Source organism: Grus americana, chromosome 6 (assembly GCF_028858705.1).
Source record: "Grus americana isolate bGruAme1 chromosome 6, bGruAme1.mat, whole genome shotgun sequence".
NCBI lineage: Eukaryota > Metazoa > Chordata > Aves > Gruiformes > Gruidae > Grus > Grus americana.
Window position 1 is genome coordinate 5,310,487 of NC_072857.1, and position 21,767 is coordinate 5,332,253.

Genomic DNA, 21,767 nt, shown 5'->3' on the forward strand with positions numbered 1-21,767 from the left:
GTCTTTAAAAAGACTAATAAATCAATGTACCCATTCAATCTTTTCCTCCTGTAAAATTTTTTATTTGAATGAAAGGAATAAAGCTACGATCTGTAAAATATGCTGAGCTCAAAAGCTTCTGACAGATTTTTTTATTGTAATGTTACTTGGACAAGATGAGCTAATAAATATTCAAATCAGGCTACTGATATTCTTTGGAAAATATGATTAATAATACAAATATGGTGAAATATTAATTTCTTACATGGTCAGAGGGAAAGGCTCTGGCTTCTAGAAGAATTTTATAGCGTCTTGGAGTAGGCTTAAAGAAAGATAGCTGTTAAGAACAAAAAAAAAAAGGATACGTTGAAATTTATCTAAGCAGAGATGAGAGATACTCCCAATATATAACTTAATAAGGACTGCTTTACTTTCATGCAGACTACAGAGTATCCCCCAGAAATTACAAATATTTCTTTGTCCATATAACATTTATCAAAGTAAGAAAGCATGATAATACTGTATTTCACACATCCATAACAAAGGCCACATAAATCCAGCAGTGAAAACTTGCACTTAGAGGAATCGATGGCAAAGCTTTGACCGCGGACGGTTTCATCCGGCTCTGTCTCACGACCAAAAACTGCAGCTGAAGAGTAGCAAACAGTGCAAAGAAATTGGATTTCCATTCCTGCCCTAAAAATTAGTTACTAAATCCTCCCCTCCTCTGAAACAAGCCTGACCAAATCACTAACCCTTCTGCAAAGACCTCACTCTCCTCCACCTCACTTTCCTTCCTGAAGGCAAGTTGGGCTTGTCACCATACTGAGAAGACTGGAAGAAGACTTACAAGAACTAGAAGACTTACAAGCCCTCTTGTTCATGCTAGTAGTGGTTACACAGAGCTCAGCTGTGTACCCGAGCAGTTTGGCATGAGTCTGGTTGAGTTGCACCTAATGCAGGGCAGAGCAGCCAGGTAAACTGGCTTGTACTTAGCCCCATCCCACCCTGCTTCAGGTTTCTTAATTTAGCAAAGGTCAGAGACATGTTACAGAGGAGCAGATCCGAGTGCTAAAGCTTTTTGTGTGAACCAGACAAAATGAAGCTTCATGTCTTCATTCAGTTGAACCAAATCTTTGGAAATACTAGAGAACCAGAGACAAGCTGTACGTAACCACAGACAAGCTGTACGTAACCACAGACACCTGCGCATAAGGAAATCACATTTACGGCCACTATGGCATAAAAATCAAAATCAGATGCTTTACCACATTTTAGGCGTATATAAACAAACATAACTCAAAATGCCATCTCTTGTATGCAACTGCATTTTAAGCTTAACTGAAATTACAGCTTTGTCTTGCTCCTAGTTGAGGTCTTGTTTCTTAAACTTTGAAATTTGGTGTGAAATTCAAATTTGAGAAGTTACTTCTAAATGTTTCTTAAATAATAAGGTCTCCTCTCTAAGGACTGACATGCAGCACATGTGAGAACAGCTCAAACTTCCCCTACAGAATTCTTGAAAATATTTCTCTGCCCAGCTTTTCTGCTTAAGTGGAGCCAGGTCTTGCAACAAGCCAAAGCATCAATACTAGGTACAACGCCTGAGGTTTAAGAAGAGTTAGGCTGTCATCCAGTGCTGCCTTTGAGGTCCTTAGAAAACGTTTTGCTTACATTTACAAAGAAAGGAAAAAATATTTGCCAACACAACCTCAAATAAACATCATAAAGACATACCATCTGGAGGTGCAAGTTAACCGTTAGCCCATTCATTAAGGCTACTTCATGTCTTTGGGCCCCTGAAATAATAAATTTCAAAAAAATGGTTAGGGATTTTCTTTATAATTTCAGAGAAATCTGGTACAGTGTTGAGAAAGCAAAAGTAGGTTTTCAGTCGATACCTCTCTAAAGACTAGAAAGTAAACAAACGTTTTGAGGTGTCATCGCAGTGAAGTAAAAAGATTTCTTGTATGACTCACTACAGCGCACTGGCAGGAAAATATTTATTTTTTCAGGTCAGCCACAGAAAACAAAAAACAATGAAGTATTTCCATTTCCCAGCAAACCACCAGTGGATTTATTATGATTAATACCTCAGACAAAAGTCAAGTCAGAAGACTATACGTAAGGCAAGACTTACAGGCTTATTTGTGTCATAAGTTTACATGTAAAGCAAGGCAGAAAACATATTGAGACAATCATCTATTGTAAGTGGTTACTGTAATGTCAAGCTAAATCTCATCCGTAATAAAAAACCCAAGCAAAATTGGCCTATTGAATATAAGAGACCATTATTAATGTAGCAACTCAGCAAGAAGCAGCCATACCCACATAGCTTCAAGGAGGCTAATAACAGGTGCCTTTTGGCTACAGCTAATCATGGGCACAGCTAATAGAGTAACAACTAATTGTTATTACAAAGTATTTACTAACAAATTCTCAAACCCTTATCAACCACTGGCGAAAGGTTTCAGGCAGGACAAGGGACTGCACATCGGGCAGGGCGCCGCTGAGATACGGAGAAAATAAATTCCTGTTTCTTTCTGTTTTGCCTGATGTCTGTTGTTGAAAAGCAGCAATTCACCCTTGACACAAATCAGTGCTTTGATAGTCTTCTTCAGCTGGATGACGGGCTCCTGCGCCTTGCCCTAGTCATTGCCCCAGCAGTGGATTTAACCAAAGATGGAAAGAGGTTGCAGACAGAGAGGGATGAAGACAAGTTTAAGCAAGCAGGGAGGGCAACGGCTACCCTTGAGATTGATAAAGAGGAAAGGAAAAGCATGATGTTGGGATAAAAAGGGTAAGGGGAGTCACAAGAAACAGAGAGGTGAATCCTGGGTATCTCCTGTCCCTGCCTTGGCAGGCACGCGAGGTCTCAACCAACACAGGGGGAAAGGCAGCAAGAGCACCAAGACGCTCCCACCGTATCCCATAGAGTTTAGGTTGATGGAGTTAGTACTTTGCTGGCCTAGGAAAGAGATATGACCACGGGTGGAACTTAATACATGAAAATATAGCCAAAGATCATCCAAATCTATAATTAAGGATTTATTCATAAATCCTTGCCAAGCAGGCCTCAGCTGCTGCCACCACGGGAAAAGCTAGGAACTGTTCTGATTGAGGTATTCAAGGGCCTTTCTTTGTGTTGCTAAAATCTGTAAGTATTGGAGGAAAAAGATCTATCAATAGCTGCCAGTGACTCCAGAGGAACTGTCCAGGGGATGAGCCAGGAGGAAAGAGAGATGCTGTGAAAAAGTTCCCTCCTTCACATACCGGGAACATCATCAAGTTTGTGGGAAGAAATATAAGTAGACCTAGTCCTTCATAGGGAAAAATACACTCTTTTCCTCACTTAAACTCCTCTCCTTTGCTTTCTTTTCTTCCCTCTGATGGCATTGCATCTGCAGGCTCCATGCTGCTGGAGGAGGTCACCTTGTGGCTGTTCTATTGCAGATACAGAAGACAGCTAGAGAGAGTGATTGCAGCTCAAAACAGTATTATTTGCAGTCTTAATATTTCTATGGAACTCTTGAGGCTGAAAGAAGGGATAGCAGCAAGAAATAGTATTGTTCTTATTTCTCCCTCTGCTCCTTCCATGCAGTCTGTGGCTTTCACAGCAAATTCTGCATGAGCAATCCTCTGCCTGCTGTACCGTTTCCGTATAAAACAAATGGTTAATCTGTAGATCACTTTTAGCTGCATGCTAGCATCCCAAATTAAATATGACACTACATTTGTCATGTAAGTCTTGGTCCTCCGTAAATTATATATTTATTAAAAGCTTTCCATTATTGAATTTCATGCCCACAAAACAAACCTCATCCGTGTCATTGGAAAACTGTTATCCTTTATAACCTGCACTGCGTTTCAGAAAACAACCTTTCTATGATCCAATTAACCTATTACAATATTCAAAGACCCGGCACACAGGAGACGAAATTATGTTTGCTTTCTTTATTTCCTAACTTTATACCATATCTCCAAGACAGGCTAAAACCTGTATGTTCTGCTTGATAAATCTCCTCTTTAATAAAAGGAAGCAGCATTTACAAAGTACAACTTCAGAGACAATTATGATTGCGTTAGGCAGACACTGCCATCCTTCTCCTCTCTGACTGTGGTGGGAGCCTGATCCTCACTATAGTAAGTAAAAAGCATTTTATAAAATCATTGAAAAAAGGCTCAGGGCCCCAATTCTGAAAACGGTTTGGTTATTTCAAATAATCCTTATCACTCAAAGTCACTACAAATCTGCTAAGCGTTCGGTCTTCCCTCAACAGAGACCTGCCTGAGCTCATCGTACAGCAGCAGCCGTACAGTTAATCTTGTTCCATCAGAAGGTGATCCTGCCAAGGTTGTAATGTTTTAATAAAGTCTGGTAGGAGAAGCAGAGATTACCGTCACTGCGTTATGCCACTCGGCGTGAGCATCGAAAGAGAGCTTTGGCCTCCATCGACCTTGACTCTGCGTTTCACAATGTATTTACTACTGTAACTTTCATTGAACAAGAAAATGTGACTGCATTTAATAAGCAAGGTGTTATAGCACTATAAACCATTAAACGGACAAAGATATTTTACAGTCTTTAGTCCATTCCTGAATAAATCTCACCAAATAATTTTTACTTACTACTACTACTTAGAGTGAGAAATGACAATTCCTCCTCCTCCATAACATATTGAATATTGAATTAAAAAAACGAGGTAAAATTCTGTTTGTTCTTACATTACATTCACTAAAAAAGGAAATTCAGCATTCACTCAACTCATACATGCTCAGTATTACACCTTGCTGGAAAACAGTACTTAATTGAAAATAACACATTGGAAGAGAGTATTTTAACAAAATTTCTCCTGCATTTTTTCTCTTCGCCTTTTCACTATTACCTATTTTTAAAAATCAGAATTTATTACAACACGTCCATTATTTGGGAAATATTAATTGGTTTGCATTCTAAGAATTGCTCACCTAGGTCCTGAAAAAAGCTATGAGGATATTATAGAAATAAAATCCTGCTGGCATTCAAATCAGAGGGCCAGATTTGAGCCAACACCACTTTTTATAGTTCAATTAAACAAAGTCCAAAAAACCCAGAGAACAAAATCGAAACTGATAATGTTGACATGCCCTTTACTGCTGAGGAAAACAACAGGACTATGAAACCCTTCCCAACAGAGAATTTTAAAAACAAAAGTAGGTTAATGGTAGGTTGACCTCAGTCATCATAATTTTTTTAATAGAAAACTTTAAAATATATGTTTAAAATTAACAAAGTTGTAATAAGTTCAGTGTAGTCTGGTCATTGTTATAAAAAAAAAAATCACCAGTTTGATACAGAGTTTGGAAAAGAAAAGAAAAATAGAGAGACTGTTCAGAAATTAGATGAAGTTTAAGCAAAGCTCTCGTTTCCCTCTCCTTACACCCAGAATATTGTTAGTTAAACAAATAATATAATACACACTGAGGTGGCAGGCTCTACGAGACAGATGGTTAAGGGAAAAAAGTCCCAGCCTGACTCCCTGGTTTCTGCAGTGACTCTTAACCTACAGCTGAGACCAAACTGATCCCAGCACCAGAGCTGGCAGGAGGTCAGCGCTCAGCCTACCCTGACACCCTGCGGGGAGTTCGCCGCGGCCGCATTTTGCAAACAGAGCAGTAGCAAACATTCACAGAAGGTGAAGAAGAGAAGGATGATAATTCACCTGCTTCAGGCTGCCCTTTGGGGGATCTTGGCTTTCTCTCCTGGTTATGTGAAGAGCATCAACAGTCTGCCTTGTTACTTTACTAATTTAAGTGCCTGGAAATACGTGGTGTGACTACTCTCCCATTCTCATAAGATGTAGGATAATTAACTGGAGGGTGGAAAATTAAGTTCAGGGTTTCCAATTTGAAAGTCCTTACCACGCATCGGGCTAGTTGTGTGACAGGTCACATTTCCCCACCTGTCCACAGCTTCCCAGTTACACCCTACCAGAGTGAGAACATCCGCTTGCCGGGAAAGATCGGTCAAACTAGAGAACTCTCTAAATCAGCTGCATTCAGCATTTCGACACCCTCATTCCCTTTATATTTTCACATTTTTATGTTCTATGTTAGTTAACAGATTAATGTACTGAGCTTGCCTTTGAACGTAGTGAAAGCAAGACGGTACTTTCTTAGCCTCCTGAGCAATACCAGGTACTACAGTAGCAACTTCCAAAATCAGAACAACCAACCTGCATTTAAGTTTTTATTTCATTCTGCAGATGGGATCACTCTGCATAGCCCAGTGATGCCCAGTGCAGCCACACCCATATTTATGTTATCTTAATGCTTACATCATGGATAGACCAACTATAACAATATCTTTTAGTGTTTATTCTGTTCCAATAATAATGTCCAGTATTTCAGCTATTTGGAAACTTCGTGAAGAAGTCAGGAAGTGACTTTATAAATAAACGTATAAACTTGTGCATTTGGCCTGGCTGAGATGGAGTTAATTTTCCCGTAGCAGCCCTCCTAGCCCCGTGCTGTGTCTTGGTAGCCAGCAAGGTGTTGATAACGCACCGGTGTTTGGGGTACAGCACCAAGGCTGTCTCTCCAACATTCCCCATCACCAGTAGCCTGGGGGTGGGCAAGATCTTGGGAGGGGACACGGCCAGGAGAGCTGACCCAAAGAGACCAAAGGGTTATTCCATACCACACGACGTCTGCGCAGCAATAAAAGCTGAGAGAAAGGAGAGTGGGGGGGAGCATTCGTTATTTTTGACATTTGTCTTCCAGAACAACCCCTACACATACCAAAGACCTACTTCCCAGGAAGTGGCTGGACATTGCCTGCTGATGGGAAGTAGACAAGAAATCTTTTGTTTCCTTTGCTTCCACATGGGGCCTTTGCTTTTGCTTTATTAAACTGCCTTTATCTTGACACATGAGTTTTTCCCAATTTATTTTCTCCACCCCCTCTCCTGCTGAGGAGGGGGAGTGATGGAGCGGCTTTGTGGGCACGTGGTGTCGAGCCAAGGTCAACCCACCAAAATTTGCCATGAAACATTCCTTCATGTCTCTGTTTCCAGTTGTTCAGACCCCACTTGCTCCTCTTGAAGGAGAAAAACACATAACTTTCTCATTGAACACTTGTCTATTGTTGGAGGAGAATTACAAGATGGTATCTAGCATACGGTAGGTCAGCTTAACTGTAATATTTTTCCTTAGTAACAGAATAAATGAACACACCATAGTGCAGTTCAGCCAGTCAGTATTGACAGTTGCCTTCAACAGCTGAATTGAAATACTGACCAAATCTCACTGAAGTCTACTAACCTAGCCTTGACGACGGCTGTGAGGGTTGGGGAGAGAAAGGGTCTGTAAGACACCCTGCCAAGATAATTTCTCTTCCCCCTTCTGACAGCAACAACTCTGAAGGAAATCCCAGTGAAAGATTATTTCAGCAACTACACACAGGTTAGAGTAAGAGATGACAGAGGAAATTTGCATTCAGACTCAGACGACCACTTACGTGGCTGGCAAACTCACCAGGAGAAGTCTCCAGGGCACCTTCTCAATCTCTAGAATAACCAGATGCATTTACTGCCAAGGTCCAGCAGCACTGCAGACTCCTCAAGGGCTACAGCGGGGTAATGGGAACTTACGAATAGCAGGTCCTGCCCCAATTATCTGCTTCATTGACATAAGCAGTTCTCAAATATGAGGCTGGATTTAGTGGCGGGGAAAGGAGAAAAAGCAGAAAATGCCTCGATAGAAATCATTTTTCAAAGGGGAAAGTTCATTGGTTTATTTCTAGGAGAAAGACTGAGAATCTGTAATGCCAAGTGCCCTTTAAAAGGGCTTCACGTGTTAGACCAAGTGGTTTATGATGCTCCAAGAAACCCTTTGCTGCGATTAATTTCATTATATGCATATGCTCATATATTATTGCATACATTCATCTCTTAAATCACTTGCAGCCTTAAAATAAAGTGTTAGTCCATGCACAATGCAGTCAGAAAAACTACTTCAAAACAAAAGAATTCAAAGAACTACTTTCTGGTTACAGAGTTTCAGCACTTTCAGTCTTAAAAGAAATCAAATTTGTTTTCATTTCTAGAGAAAGATTTTTCCCTGCAGTTCACACCTACCAACCAGCCCAGCCATCAGGTCCAGGATGCACTCGTCTGCCAAAGCCCACGGGCGCTGACCATTGAAATGGCCATGAACACCTCTGAAAAGGAAGATGGAAATGATGAAAACATATGCTGTTCCCTTTGGATCAGTCCTGAGAAACACACCTGATTTGGAGATCCCACATTTGGAGGAGGGAGGAAGAGACGACTCACCCAAGATGAGCATGGCACTTTTATCATGCCTTTAAAGCTCATAGCAAATCGATTCATTTGTTGGTTCCTTACTGGTTTTAAATTGCTTGAAAACTATTTATTTTGGACCTCAAAATTCCTCTATAAATCCCTCAAAATTAGACATGATACCTTTTTTCAAAAGCCCTCTAGAAGTGGCTACACAGGTACAAGAAGCCTCTGGGAACAGGCACACCGGGACAGGGCATGGTGGTGCCCAGCGCAGGATGGCACCCTGCTAACCCCAGCTTGCCTAAACTACACAGAGAGCAGAGATCACCCTGCAGAGTGACTCCATCTGCATTTCTAGCCGAACGTGGTATGGTGCAGAGGATGGTAGACTTGAATACTGCCTTGCTCCCAGACAGAAATATTTCTTGTCAGAACCAATTTCTATCCTCCTGAATCTCCTGTCTGAACTCACCTTTCTGCATAAACCAGCAGGTACTTAATGTATATGCAGGGAAGCACCTGCCCAAACAGAGCTGCTTGCTAATTTTTATTGCTTCTCTTCTCCCTGCCAAATTGTTCTAGATCTGAGTGCGCATAAAGCTTTCTGGTTTGACAGAGGGCATTTAAAAACTTTATTTTGCAAACTGTTCCCGTCTACAGTGGATCATACAGGTACCTTAAACCTGAATGCATCGCTGCTCTGTAGTGACAGGTACGTACATTCAGTCCTGGATTAAGTGCTCTGAACTAATTTTTGCTTCAAATGTGACAGAAAAGTAAGCTTAAAGTAGCCACCATGCACTTATGAAGAAAAAGTTGCAAAGTTTCTTAAACATGCAGTACGTAGTGCACAGATTTAAATGCCAATGAAGGCAGATTGAGAAGAGTAATAATGGTGCTAATCCAGAGGAACATTGCTCTGGGCTTCCGTCTCACACTGGGTGGTTTTCATATTTGCTGAGCACTGCGGGATACTTGTGGAGTCAGAAACGCCGGGCTGCGTGCGGCTGAGGTAAACCAAGTACAAAGCTGTTTCAAAACAGGGACAAAAACAGTAAGAAGGTAGGGAGAGAGAGAGAAAAAAAAAACCCTAAAAGCTATGATGGGGGGTGGGGGAAAACCTCACAACAAAAAACAAGTAATAAACCTTTGAAAGAAGAACAGGCACACACAGTGTTCACTCAAAATTATGAGAAGACGTTTGGCAGATTAAGACATAGAAAGGAGGGAATGAGAGACACTACCAGCTAGTCCCCCGTGCTTAAGGCTATTTAAAAGGTTTGTTTTCCCTACCCACCTCCTACTTTCCCTTCTCGGGTAGAATTTTATTCTGTCTCCCACACGAATTACCTAGATTTTTTACAGTCAGACCCTTTCTGATTGACTCGGGTCTAATTCACACCTCCTAGGGATATTTCCAAAAGAACCACAGTCCTAAAGAAAAGAACTCTTGCAAAAACCCCACAATTTATATTAACCATTTCGTGCCTCTCATCCTTGCAAAATACCATCTGCTTTTGGACTAGTTTAGGTTAACAGCTGGAGGAGGGCACAGGTACAACTGAACATCTTACAGATAAAATAACCTCCCTGCGTTCAACGAGTCCAACCCTACACAGACAACAAGGAGCACCCCGATCCCTAATTCGGATAAGGTCGCGGTGGAATAGCTGACCGCTTTTCTCCAGTTCAGAATTGCTCTCTGATGAAACCCTGGTAGCAGAAAGCGGGCGGTGTGAAATAGCACTCATTTAAAAGAACATTTCATAGATGAGGAATAAAGGCAGCAGGTGGGTAGGGGAGAAAATGCAGTAAGGGACAGGATTAGTGCTAAAAGTTCCTCCCTTCTATCAGACCGTAATGCAGCTGCATTCCCTGAAGGCAGGGGTATGCGTTTCACAAACAGCAAGATATTTGTTCCTAATTTCCCTTTTTATTCTTAACTGTAATACAGTGATCAAGGGACTTTGGGATAATACAGACCGTTAACATGAAAAAAAACTCAGAGATTTTCCGTGGCTCCCAGCCTGAGGGGGATCTATATTTCTGAAAGAGGATGGCAAACGTAATAAGATGGGAAAAAGAAGCCCTAACTACCTATGGGATTCTCTTTCATTAGCTTTCTCTGATTTTATAGCCATTAGTGTCCTTCTAATGGGAATTTACTGATGAAAGCTCTCTCTCTACCAGCACGCAGGACTAACAAAATTTCAGAATAAATTTCCAAGATACCATGAAAACAGATATGATATTTTGGGCATGAGAATATTTCATTTTGAGAAGAAAACATGGAAATTTAAGTATATTGAAAGAGGGGAGAGCCAGCATTAATTATTATTCATATTATTATTATTATTACAGCACAGCTTACAGCTTGCCTCCCTCTTGATGGCCAATATAAACGCCAAGAGACAAAAATTATTGCAGCTAAAATGGTAGTTAAAGGCATATTCTTGGACCCTTTTTTTTATTTTAATCACATGAAACTCGGTAGCCTTTGCTGATGGCACAATACATCCTATTACACTTAGGCTGTAAAATTCTATGCTCTGCCTCAGAGAATTTATATCTCTGTATATTATGCCACCCCTCTCTCAGCTCCGGTAGGCACTGGGGGTAATAATCTTTAAGGACACAACTGCAGTGCTTCTGGCATTCCCCTCGGACACGGGTAGCCTACGTCTCATTTCGTTTCCACTGCACCCTAGGTAGCAAGAGAGATTTAAATCAAGGTACCCAAATTAATGAATACAAAATGTGGCCCATCACATCATAAAGCATCATACAAACAGAACTATGTCTTAAACTACTATGAGAGTTTCTCATTGCGCAAATTAATTTTTCGTCGGTTACCATTTTATTTTCAATTTGGCAAGAAATCACAATGCCACATTTTATTCGCTGGGGTCTGGTTGATTTAAAGCTTGCTAGGGGAGCTAGAAATGCATTTTCTGATACGATCCCAGGGTTTCAAAGGCAGTAACAAAGGGGATTTAAATTAATTGCCAGCTTCAGGAATCTTCTGCGGTCATCCAAATCTTGTTCAAGTGGAAATTTCCTTCTTGCTTCTTTGCCAAAAATGATGCAAGATATTTCATGAGCCAATACAGATTCTTAAGTTTGACGATGGTTTCAAGCAAAGAAATAGCCAAAAGAAAGGAAGATATATCCAAAGAAAAAGAACTGTATGGAGCAGCAGATTGAAGGCAAAACTAAGGCACCCAGGGCATTAAAGCAGGCATTCCCAGCTCTGCCACACATCTGCCGAAAGGCACGATGCAGAGGTGACTCCTGCCGAATGGCAGGAGAAGTGGATCTGTCAAACAGAATACGACCGAGCCCCACCAAGCTGCACTCCTGCTTGCAGGACTGTTCTACCTTGCAGGATTAGCTCAGCACGTAGAACCAAAGGTACCTTTGGACTCTCTGAAAACAGTCCTTTGCTACTGCAGGTTGCGGTGCTATGTCACAGAGCCTTTCACAGACTTGAATTTCTTTGTCTACTACACTCATGTCAGAAGCTTGTTGCCAGATTGCTTCAATGCTTAGAAGTATATATACATATTTAGTTTCTAGCCTCAATTTATTAATTCCTAGTTTATATTTACTGTGCCAGCATGTTATTTTACATAAGTGGCTCCTTTTTTCCCCTATGTTTACCCCGGATACATTCACATAGAACAATCATTTTTCTTCTCAGTCTTCATTTTGCTCAACTAAACAACTCTAATCCTCAAGCCTTCCATTCAGCAACTTCTCCACTCCCCAATCGCCCTACCAGCCCTTTGCAAGAGCATAACAACTGGCTACGGCAGACTCCCTTCTGTTTTAATAGTTCCACTTTAATGAGTTACTCGGACGTGAGAGACATTGCCTGCTGCAGCGAGTATGTTTGTACGCAATAATGATTCTATAAAATACGTTAATTGCTTAAACTGTTGCAGTGGGGGAAAGGGAATGCAAGACACTGCAAAGCACCTATTGGTCTTTATCCAACAAAAAAGTCCCTTCAACCTTGGTCTTTTAGATTCAAAAAACTGGATTATTGGCTACTCCAGGCTAAGCACAGAAGAGACAACTCTTCATCCCTTTTTGCCCCTCATTCAATATATCTCAGATTTAGCTGAAATCAAAACAGAAAGAAAGATGAAGTCTCAAAGGCTCTTTTTTAATCCATACAAAGAATGCCAGTGGCTTGAATTTGTAGTCTTTATACATTAGCATAAAAAAAAAAAAAAAAAAAGAGGACTGAGCAACATGGAAAGAAAGAATACAAAAACCAGAACAGGTATGTGGGAGGCAGAAGCTATAACCCACCATTTAAAGGCGGGGGTGGGGGGAGAGGAAAAAAGGGACAGTGACACGGTAAGAGGGAACATCACAAGAAAGAAATGCATGAAAAGGCCTCTCTCTCTCCAGGCCGTGCTCCAATGGGTTGCCAATCACCAGAGAGCTAAAGCTACGAGCTTCCCTGCCCTTGAAAACAGCTACCGGGTAATCTTCCTGTTCGCTCTTGCCATCAGCTATAAGCAGTGAAAACTGTTTAAATAGACAAGTATAGTAGCTGTTTGAGATGAGTCCCGAGACACAACAAACAGAAAACGCGATAAACCAATCTATAAGAGAGCCAGAATCTATATCATTGCTGACTTGAAGGATGTACCTCATTTGCATGCCATTCCTTAGATTCTCACCACTTATTTATCTAAGCCACAGCCCTAAATTCCACCCTGCCAACACACAAGCCATTGAGCAGGCTTCGGCTGGTAACAGCTTCTACCTTAGAGTAGATTTTGCTAAGCTGTCCCTGGTGAGCGGAATGAAAGCATCCATTTGTGCATCTCCAACCACCTTCTCCTTTGCAGCCTCCAGCACCCGATCCCACCCATCAGCTTCTTTAAGCACACACTGCTCTGTCCAAATTTCGCTTGGCTTTACTTTGACTCTCTCAGTTGCCTCAGGTACATCTGCGGCTGGCAGGATTTTGTTCTGGGGTTTTGTCGGGTTTAGTTTGGGTTTCTTTTGTTGGGTTTTGGTTGTGTGGGTTTGTGGGGTTTTTTTAAACTTTCTGTTTTATTCTGGGTAAGGTGTTTGGAGCCAAGCTGTATTTTTGGCAAACAACCATTCTAGATTTGCTCCCTCTCTCCCAATGGCTTAAAGTCACATTCAGCCATATTTCCCCCTTAGATACAGCTACTGGAGGCACTTTTGATCTTCTGGAGAAACGTGCTGCCTACCCTTTTTTTTTCAGGTTTTTATAATCATCAAGAAAAACAAAACAAAACAAAACCACAAAAAAACCCCAACCAAACAAAAAAGCACACATCCTTCAGTGTAGCAAAGACAAACATAAGAATGGAAATGAACCAACGAAAAGGTACAGCGAAGGAGCTGAAATATGTTTGCACTCCCAGTGCATCACTCCAACAGATAAGAGTGCTATCTGACTTTTACCTTTTGAAAGAGCTCAGCTGTTTCCCTGATAAAGTACGATAATCATACAGAAATGGACAAGGTTGCAATTTTTTCAAATGACTGGAGAAACTGCAGCGCTGTGCTGAATGAATAACCAGGAGGAACGACTGCTTCCCAAAGTTCACATTCATTCCCATTCATTCTCAACCTTCTTCTCACTTATAAGAACACAAATAATAAATAGGAAACAGTAAACCATTTTTATTAACCTACAGAATTCATATATTAACAAGTAAAACCAGCTACAGATTTTTCAGATTTACATTGTGAAGCCTCCATCTAGACCATTTCTACTGTAACAAGGCTGCCCAGTTAGCAGAATTAGTTTTCCTTCTTCTGCCTCCCCATATTTCCTCTGCTCTCTCACCATGAAATCACATCTGTTCCCCTCATATCTTGCACCCTGTAAAAGTGTTCATCTCTCTCCCAGCTCAATCACTCATCTGGATGTTATTTTCCTTTCCTGCTTTCAGCTCCCTGGTTTTCACTTATCTTTTTCCTTACTCATCCCTGCTCCAGCTGCTCAGGCAGGTGCTGGACACCTCAAAGCACAGACACTCCATGGGAAAAAATGTAACATATATTAAAAAAAGACTTCCCCCCCCCCAATATATCTAAAAGTTTCCCATCTGCTACGATGACAATGGCCCTTTCCTGCAATACGGAAAGATGTCCCTCTCTCGTCCTCCTGTCTTTCCTACATCAGCTCCATTCGGCAGAGCTCATTGTGATCCACCCTCAGCTCCTCACCTCCTGAGAAGACAGGAATGCTTCTTTCTAAATAAAATGAACTTGTCAGGCAGAGACCTGGTTTAAGAGGAGCCAAAAACCTGCCAGCGCTGGCAGCAGCACCACCTGCGCTCGGTGCTATTTCAAGGGGAACTGCCTGTTGAAAGGCCTGCAGGGTGAATCACACGCAGTTAAAAATACTAATTAGAAAATCACAGGGCCTGAAACTGAATCATGTTCACCAGCAAGCAGCAGTAACCAAATGAGTTTGTGCGCTTTGTGTATAAACACACATAGCAATTGGATGGGGGTGGTTAAACTGTGCAGGTCCTCCAGATGAGTCAAAGCAGAGCCACTGCGTGCAGCATGGATTATCACAGCTGGAAGTTTCTCTTTGCCTGTTTTACTGTTCATACCTTTAAAGGAGATTTAAATAGCGCTAGGGAAACACTGAGCATGTTTTACTCCTGGGCTGTCATGATTTTAACACACTATTCTTCTATTGAAGCATTTTCAAGGCAGATCCCAAAATAAAACAAAGTGCTCATCTGAAGCATGGGCTAGCATCTCGCGTGCCCTGCTGCGTACTCACATTCGAGCCCACTTGTCTAGTTCTTCATCCAAGTAAGTTTTAACTTTTCTTGGCTGGAGCCCAAGCGAATTCCCAGCAAAGTATACGCAGCTTTCCTCTCCGTTCACCAGGCTCAGGTCAGCTGCAGAGGGAAACCACAGAAATACGTACATGGGAGTGAACACAGGAGGGACAGTACACACACACACACGTGTGCCAACACCCAGAGCTCTGCCCATTCCAGAGCTCCCTCGAACACCATGATTCCCACGTGCCAATGGAGGTGCCACAGCCTGACCTTCCCCTCCCAGGACACCACACAGGTGACCCTGCAAAGGGATGCAAGGAGGAAGACAGCTGGGCAATTTGTAAGCAGTTATTCCTCTTGTCCTCCTGCAATTTTTGGCTGAGTCTATCCATACCTGCTCTGGAGCTAATGCGAGTTCAGGCAGCATTAAATCCCCAGGTCTCTGGGGCTGTGTGGGAAGCAGCCACTGGCACTGATTTTGTCAGGTCTGTAACCAACGGTGAGTGAAGAAGGAGCATTTTCCTGACCAGGCGATCCACTTCTCTTCCATCACCAATATACTCCTACCCTGAGTCATGAAACTACTTGAATCATGCATTTAATAAAAGTTAAGACTAGGTAAATCTATGTCTTTCGTGTAAGTTCTCCCTGCATGATTAAATTGCTATTTAGAAAAATGTAGTCATTGCACAGAATATTTTAAGGCAGTCTCAAAAGTTCTTGTCTTGTCAGCATATATTGTGGGCTGCACTTCATGTCATCATCTGAAGAGGAGGAGGAAATCTATGTTGACAAATCCTTTCAATGATTAGGAGAAAAGCAAGGCGATAGAAATTTATAAATAATAACTCTAGTGAGGTTCTGAACAATCTAATTACCCCATGTCATCATCCATCAATCCAAACAGTGCCTTTTTCTATTATTTCTCATGTTAGAGATTCTTAGAGGGACAAGTGATGGTGACCTTCTAGAAGCAGTAAGTAATTTGCATTCATCTATACTTATACTTACAATACCCCAAAAGCTAACATTATGTGTATTTTTGGTAAACATAGTCGATATACCTCAGAAAAAAACATCAAATGAATGAATCTGTTAAGATACTAGATGCTAGAAACAAATGATAAGATTGCATTTCTGTCTGTGAAAATTTTGTGTTAGGGCTGTAGAAAAATAGATTAGATGCCTGGAAAAGGTCTCTCACTACCTTTTGCACTAACAATTACCGACTTCATTGAACTTCACCAGAAACACATTTTTCAGAAGTATAGACAACTTGGGTATATTCCTTAATTAAAGCTTTAGAAGCTTTTAAAAAGCATAAGTCAGAGAGCAATTTCAGCCTAATCTGTTTTACAGATACTATGTCTGTTTTTCATCTCTATTCTAATATGAATGAAAACAGAGGGGCATAAATATTATCCATGCTCCTAAATTGGTTCTGTTAACAGTTCTTTCCCTATCAAGAAACAAGCTCTTTTCCTATCAAGAAACACGATAATACTGTCTCATTGGGAATACAGAGGATCTTTGCTCAAGAATTTGGAGCTCAGTCTCCCTAATACTCTTTACACTCCAATCAAGCATTAAACAAGTAAAGAATTGTAAGCAAGTTAGCTTTTCTTGCACCACAGTCCTTTCTAAATAAAAACGTGTATTTTTTCTACTTTTACGCCTGTTACTCTGGATATACTTTTTTGGCATGTTATCAACTCTGTATTGGGATGTACTCTTTTCCTTTTCACAAAAAGCCATTTACTTCCCCCTCTCTGACATCATTAAGAGATTCGTTCTGGGCCACTGCTGCTCCCCAAACTAGGCTTGGTTACTCTACCCTTGTTTCTCACAGTATTGGCCCTTTTGGTTTCTGGAGGAGCTGTGGAAACAGGAATAAGCACAATTGATGAAATAAAGCCTTGTTCAAAACAAACGGGAGATAATTATTGAAATGCATCCTTACAGTAGCCTGAGTAATCTTAATGTAAATTATTGTTCATGTATTTTTGTAAATTAGATACATTATAAATTATTCTCGCACCTACTCAGATTCACGCAAACTAGTCGGATCTAAAAATGTACATTATTTTGCGTACTAAATGCACCCATTCTTCTACGTTGAAGATGTACTTCTATACCTTTTAAACCTCAAAGAAAAAGCAAGTTTATTTTCAGGAATATTCAGTCCAAACAAAAGGGAAAAATATGTCTTTATTAACCAGAAAGGAAGGACTAAATCTGTTTATACATTATCTGAGTCCTATCCCTTGTTGTAGGATAAAAGATCACCTCTTTCACACCTTCCTCTACCCCTTTCACGAGCCCTCCAAACAAAGAGCCAGATTTATATGATTAACCACTACCTTTAACCATCTCTTCAGGGAAATAGAGCTCAACACTTTCACTCTGGGACATCGTTTTATTCCCAAGAAACCCAAATGATGCTCTATTCCTTTACAAGGTGACAAAGCACGAGCCATAGCCTTAATCACATTGGTGATTTGGTGCTCGAATGCCAACTGCAATCCAGTCCTTCCCACCTCCCCCCAGTGCACAAAAAAGCGTTAAAGAGACTTTGTTGTCAGCCTGGAGAAAAGCAAAGAGATCCAAACATTTCTTTAAATCTTCTGCTGTCAGCTTTTCCTATTTGCTCACCTGAGCCTCGTCCCTCATGCTTAAAGATAAAAACTCGAGTGAAGATTTGCCAGGGAGTTAGTCTGTTAGTGGTTTCCACTTGATTGATATAACAAATAAACAGCTGTGACAGGTTATAAGTCAATAAATAAATTAAACTATTATAATGGCTTTCTAAATATTTTTATGTGTGTCATCTACAGTTGTCTCCTATGGATGTTCTCATCTGCTTCTTGTAAGGCTTCGTTTTAACACCTCATTGTAATGTTTTATGTAAATATATAAAGAATATTTGATGGCTAATATCTGTAATGACATTTATCTTCAGAAGCATGGTATCTAGGATCCGCTCCTGTGCTCAGATAAATGTCATGGGAGATCTGTCTCTATGGTATAGACACACAATGTAAATATATATATATTTACACCCCTGCTGGTTTTCAGCAGGGAAGCTGTTCCTGATGACAGCTGAAGTGCAGAAAAGAGAGACAGGGGAAAAGAGGAGGAAAAACCCCTCAATTAGGGAACACAGGAATGATGGGTTCTCTGTGCTGTTCAACCAGTACTGCTTTGTAGGTTGTTTATCTTCACTAAAACTTATATATTCACAGTCTCAGGACTAAATATTATAGTAACTGGGGAAAGAAAAAAAAAAAACCCCACAAACAAACATGTCAGCAGTCTTTGGATCTAAATATTATGGTAATTGAAAAACAAACAATACTGGAGGTTGGAAGGGAAGCACTGAAAACTGTCACAGGCGTACTGAAACCTCTACATACTTCTCAGAAGAAAGATTCTTTAATCTGAAGCTGCTGAGGCACTACATTGAAAAGTGACCTTTCTTATTCTTGAGAGACATTTCACACACTGCAGCCGAAGACACGGCTGCTGTTTGGGTGCCCTGGTTGAGCTGGATTTCAATGGCAGAGCCAGATGAACGGCAGCAGCGCAATGGCCACGTCAGCTGCCTTCCAGCATCTCTCCAGCTTCGGAGGGACCTTCTGCAGCTCCAGCACCTACACTGCACCGGAGACTGTGCACCAGCGACGTGGTGGCAGCTGAAGTGACTTTCAGGACAGAATAGCCATACTCAAAGAAACAGATGGAGTTTAGGAAACCCTCTTAAGTGACCAGGGGAAAAAAAAAAATAAATTACTTCTTGGCAGACAGGCTGAGAACACCTCCTCCACGCGGAGGAAGCACCTAGTTTAAATATTTGCAAAGTGTCCAGTTCTGCTCTGAATAATATAAATAGCAAAACTCAAGGATTTAAATGTGGGGAAAGATAACCCAATACCGCCAGCACATAGAGAACTAAGATTTATCATCCCCATGTTCTAAGTTCATGAGCAGACCGCATCCCCACATTCATCATTGCTAGGCAGAAAGATACTGAAGATGAAGATAGTTTCAAAAGATGTCCAGGAATTCAGACAACTGATACCATTTTCTATGTCCAGTAAAGATCTATGATAATTTGGTGAATGTATCTGTAATCTCACATGTACCATCAGTACTGGTTTTTTTTCAGAAAAAGATCTGCAGAAAATTGAATCTGCATTTCTTAGAAAATGAAAACATTTTGCAAGAAAGTTCTACGACATTCTTTTCCTTTAATTTTTAATAGATGCTTTCTGCCAAGGCAGAAAAGAAGAATTACTACTCCCATATATATATTCACCATCTAAGGAAATAATATGTCATTTCTTCAGCTTCCAGTGTGCTATGACCAGGGCCTGCAGAGCAGGCACAGCTTTTGCTCCCCGTGTATTTGACACGTGAGCTGAAAATAAATTCAGACAGAACTTGGGAAGCAGGAGAAGAGCCCAGGACCCTGCTGCCTCCATAGCTGGGTGCTCCCACCAGGTTTCCCTGCATGATTTTGGCCAGACACAGCAGTAGCAGTGGGGAAAAAAAAAGAAAAACACCACACAACCAGGTCCCCTCTTAATAAATGAAAGGTGCCCTTGCTCCCACAGCCAGGCATGCCACAGGCTCCTCAAAGCAACATACAGATCAGGAATGAGCCAGAAAAAAACTGAGAACCATTTTGCATGGCTATATTGAAGCCATGTGCAGTTATCTATTTGTAGGCAATTCATGAGGGAAGTACGAAAGATCTTCAAATAAAAGGTTTCATTATGAATTATTTGCTTAGATCAATTATTTGTTCTAAGGCACAGTCTTCCATTTGCCCTCAGGAAAAAAAATCATCTCTACTACTATCAATAAGGCATAAATGTTAATATACGTACCATCTTTTTCATTAACTAAAATAATTGTAACTAGATAGATAATATCAAACCAAGGAAGCATCTACTCCCAACTATTGTAAGCCACATTGCTGTTTCAAACCATTAGACAGAAACGCTTCTGACTATAATTTTCAATCAGTCACTATATTGTTCAAAGCAGCTGACTGACAGCATAAGCACCATGCAAGCACTGTATCCTCGCATTTTATTCAGGATGGGAATGAGAGCATAAAGCTTTTGGTGCTAGAATAAGTTGATGGATTGATTTAGCAACATCAGGGACATACTGTGCTCAGATATGACTGCAATTGCTCAATTATCTCATAAGTGACAACGATTTCCAAAGATTTGTGACAGACACATGCAGATGATGTGAAGCCCCACCCTTTCTCCCCTGCTCCCCCGCTGTAATTATAATTCTTACTTGGAGGCAGATCCTTGACTTTTGGGATACAGAAACATTCACGAAGATGCTTTAACTCATCTTCTTCATCTAAGTGAAAAGCAAGTTTCTTGTCTGCAGGACCGCATCCTAGCCGCAAGGCAGTTTGTTCTAAAATGGTTGCGGGTAACACAGGAGGAGATGGATCCATTTTCAGGTCATCCAATTTCACCTTAAAATGAGAAATGCCACAGCTTAGCTTCTGCAGTATGCATATTCGCAAGTGGCTGAGAAGCAGCCACTAAAGCCACATCATTCAAGACCCAAACTTACTTGATTTAAAGCTTTTAAAAAGTGAAGTATTTGAATAGAATGGTAAAACTGCTCAAGTATTTCCAAGGCAACATATTGCTGTAACCCCCAAAGGCGTTTTTTTTCCCCTCTCTATGGATACAATGCCGTTCCCTTTTTAAGCTATACCAGCAGCTTCTAAGTTCTCCCGCCAGCCCGATAGCAGTTACAAACACCAAAGTCATTCACGGTTTTGAGACCTCAAAGCCAGAGGCAGCATTATTGTTTCTGCAGTCTGTGCTCCTAGAAACAGCAGGTCCACAGCTACACTGAAGTTGTTTCCAGGCTGTGCAACGTTCAGGCTCTTTCAGCTTTTCTTTCTTAAAAATAGGAGGGGGTGTTTGCGTACAGCCATGCTTGGGTACAAGGGCAGAGCAGGCAGGATACAGACGGCAGACAAATGCATCGTTAGAAATGTAGCTTTCAAGATCAGCACCTTGAATTAATATTTCCTTCTAGCTACACTGAATATCCTGGTGTTATAGCTCCATTTGTCCCGGGGAAAAAAAAAAAAAAAGAGAGAAGCCCAAGTCAAGCTGCAAACATGACAGACCATAAATTCTAACAGAATATCCAAAACTGTAACTGCAAAATTTTACAAGCTCATTGATCTTTTTAAGAAGAATAGGTCTGTAACTGTAATGCTCAGAGACACCATTGTGTTCAAGATAGCATTTGTGCACTTGGCTTTACAAATCTATTGGCAAAGAAATTTTACGACACGTACTCTGTACTTTAGGGTAAAACTTTGCCAGTGCTGCCTGCTGCGTTCTGCTGCAGAAAGCAGTCAAGAGGCTCACTGAGGTCCTTGGTGGAAACTATATAGTTAGACCACACAATATTCTCTGCCTTTTTAACATCCCCAAGAGTTCTGGTGCAACAGAAAAGCTCTAGAATAGGACAGATTAGCACACAACGTGCAGCATAGAGCCGCCAGAGAATATAGCTTTTTCCCTCCGTTTGAGAAAGAAAACTCTTCAAGTATGTATCCTCCATTAGTACAAGCTCTCTTTTCTTAAAACCAATAGCATATTATAGACAGATATCCAGAAACGAGCTGTGGAGTGAACAACAGGTG

General features: G+C 41.0%; 1 protein-coding gene across 3 annotated transcripts in view; it reads right to left on the reverse strand.

The window, feature by feature from the left end:
* The window catches only part of KYNU (kynureninase), a 59,498-nt gene that overhangs the window by 34,071 nt on the left and 3,660 nt on the right, over positions 1–21,767 (reverse strand). For all 3 annotated transcript variants that reach the window (XM_054830579.1, XM_054830578.1, XM_054830580.1), the window contains exons 3-7: positions 20,381–20,570; positions 15,061–15,181; positions 8,097–8,179; positions 1,717–1,778; positions 245–316 (exon numbers count right to left, since the gene is read on the reverse strand). In XM_054830579.1, the coding sequence (XP_054686554.1) occupies positions 245–316; positions 1,717–1,778; positions 8,097–8,179; positions 15,061–15,181; positions 20,381–20,549 (507 nt within the window). In that variant the 5' untranslated portion in view covers positions 20,550–20,570. The remainder of the gene's footprint in view (positions 1–244; positions 317–1,716; positions 1,779–8,096; positions 8,180–15,060; positions 15,182–20,380; positions 20,571–21,767) is intronic.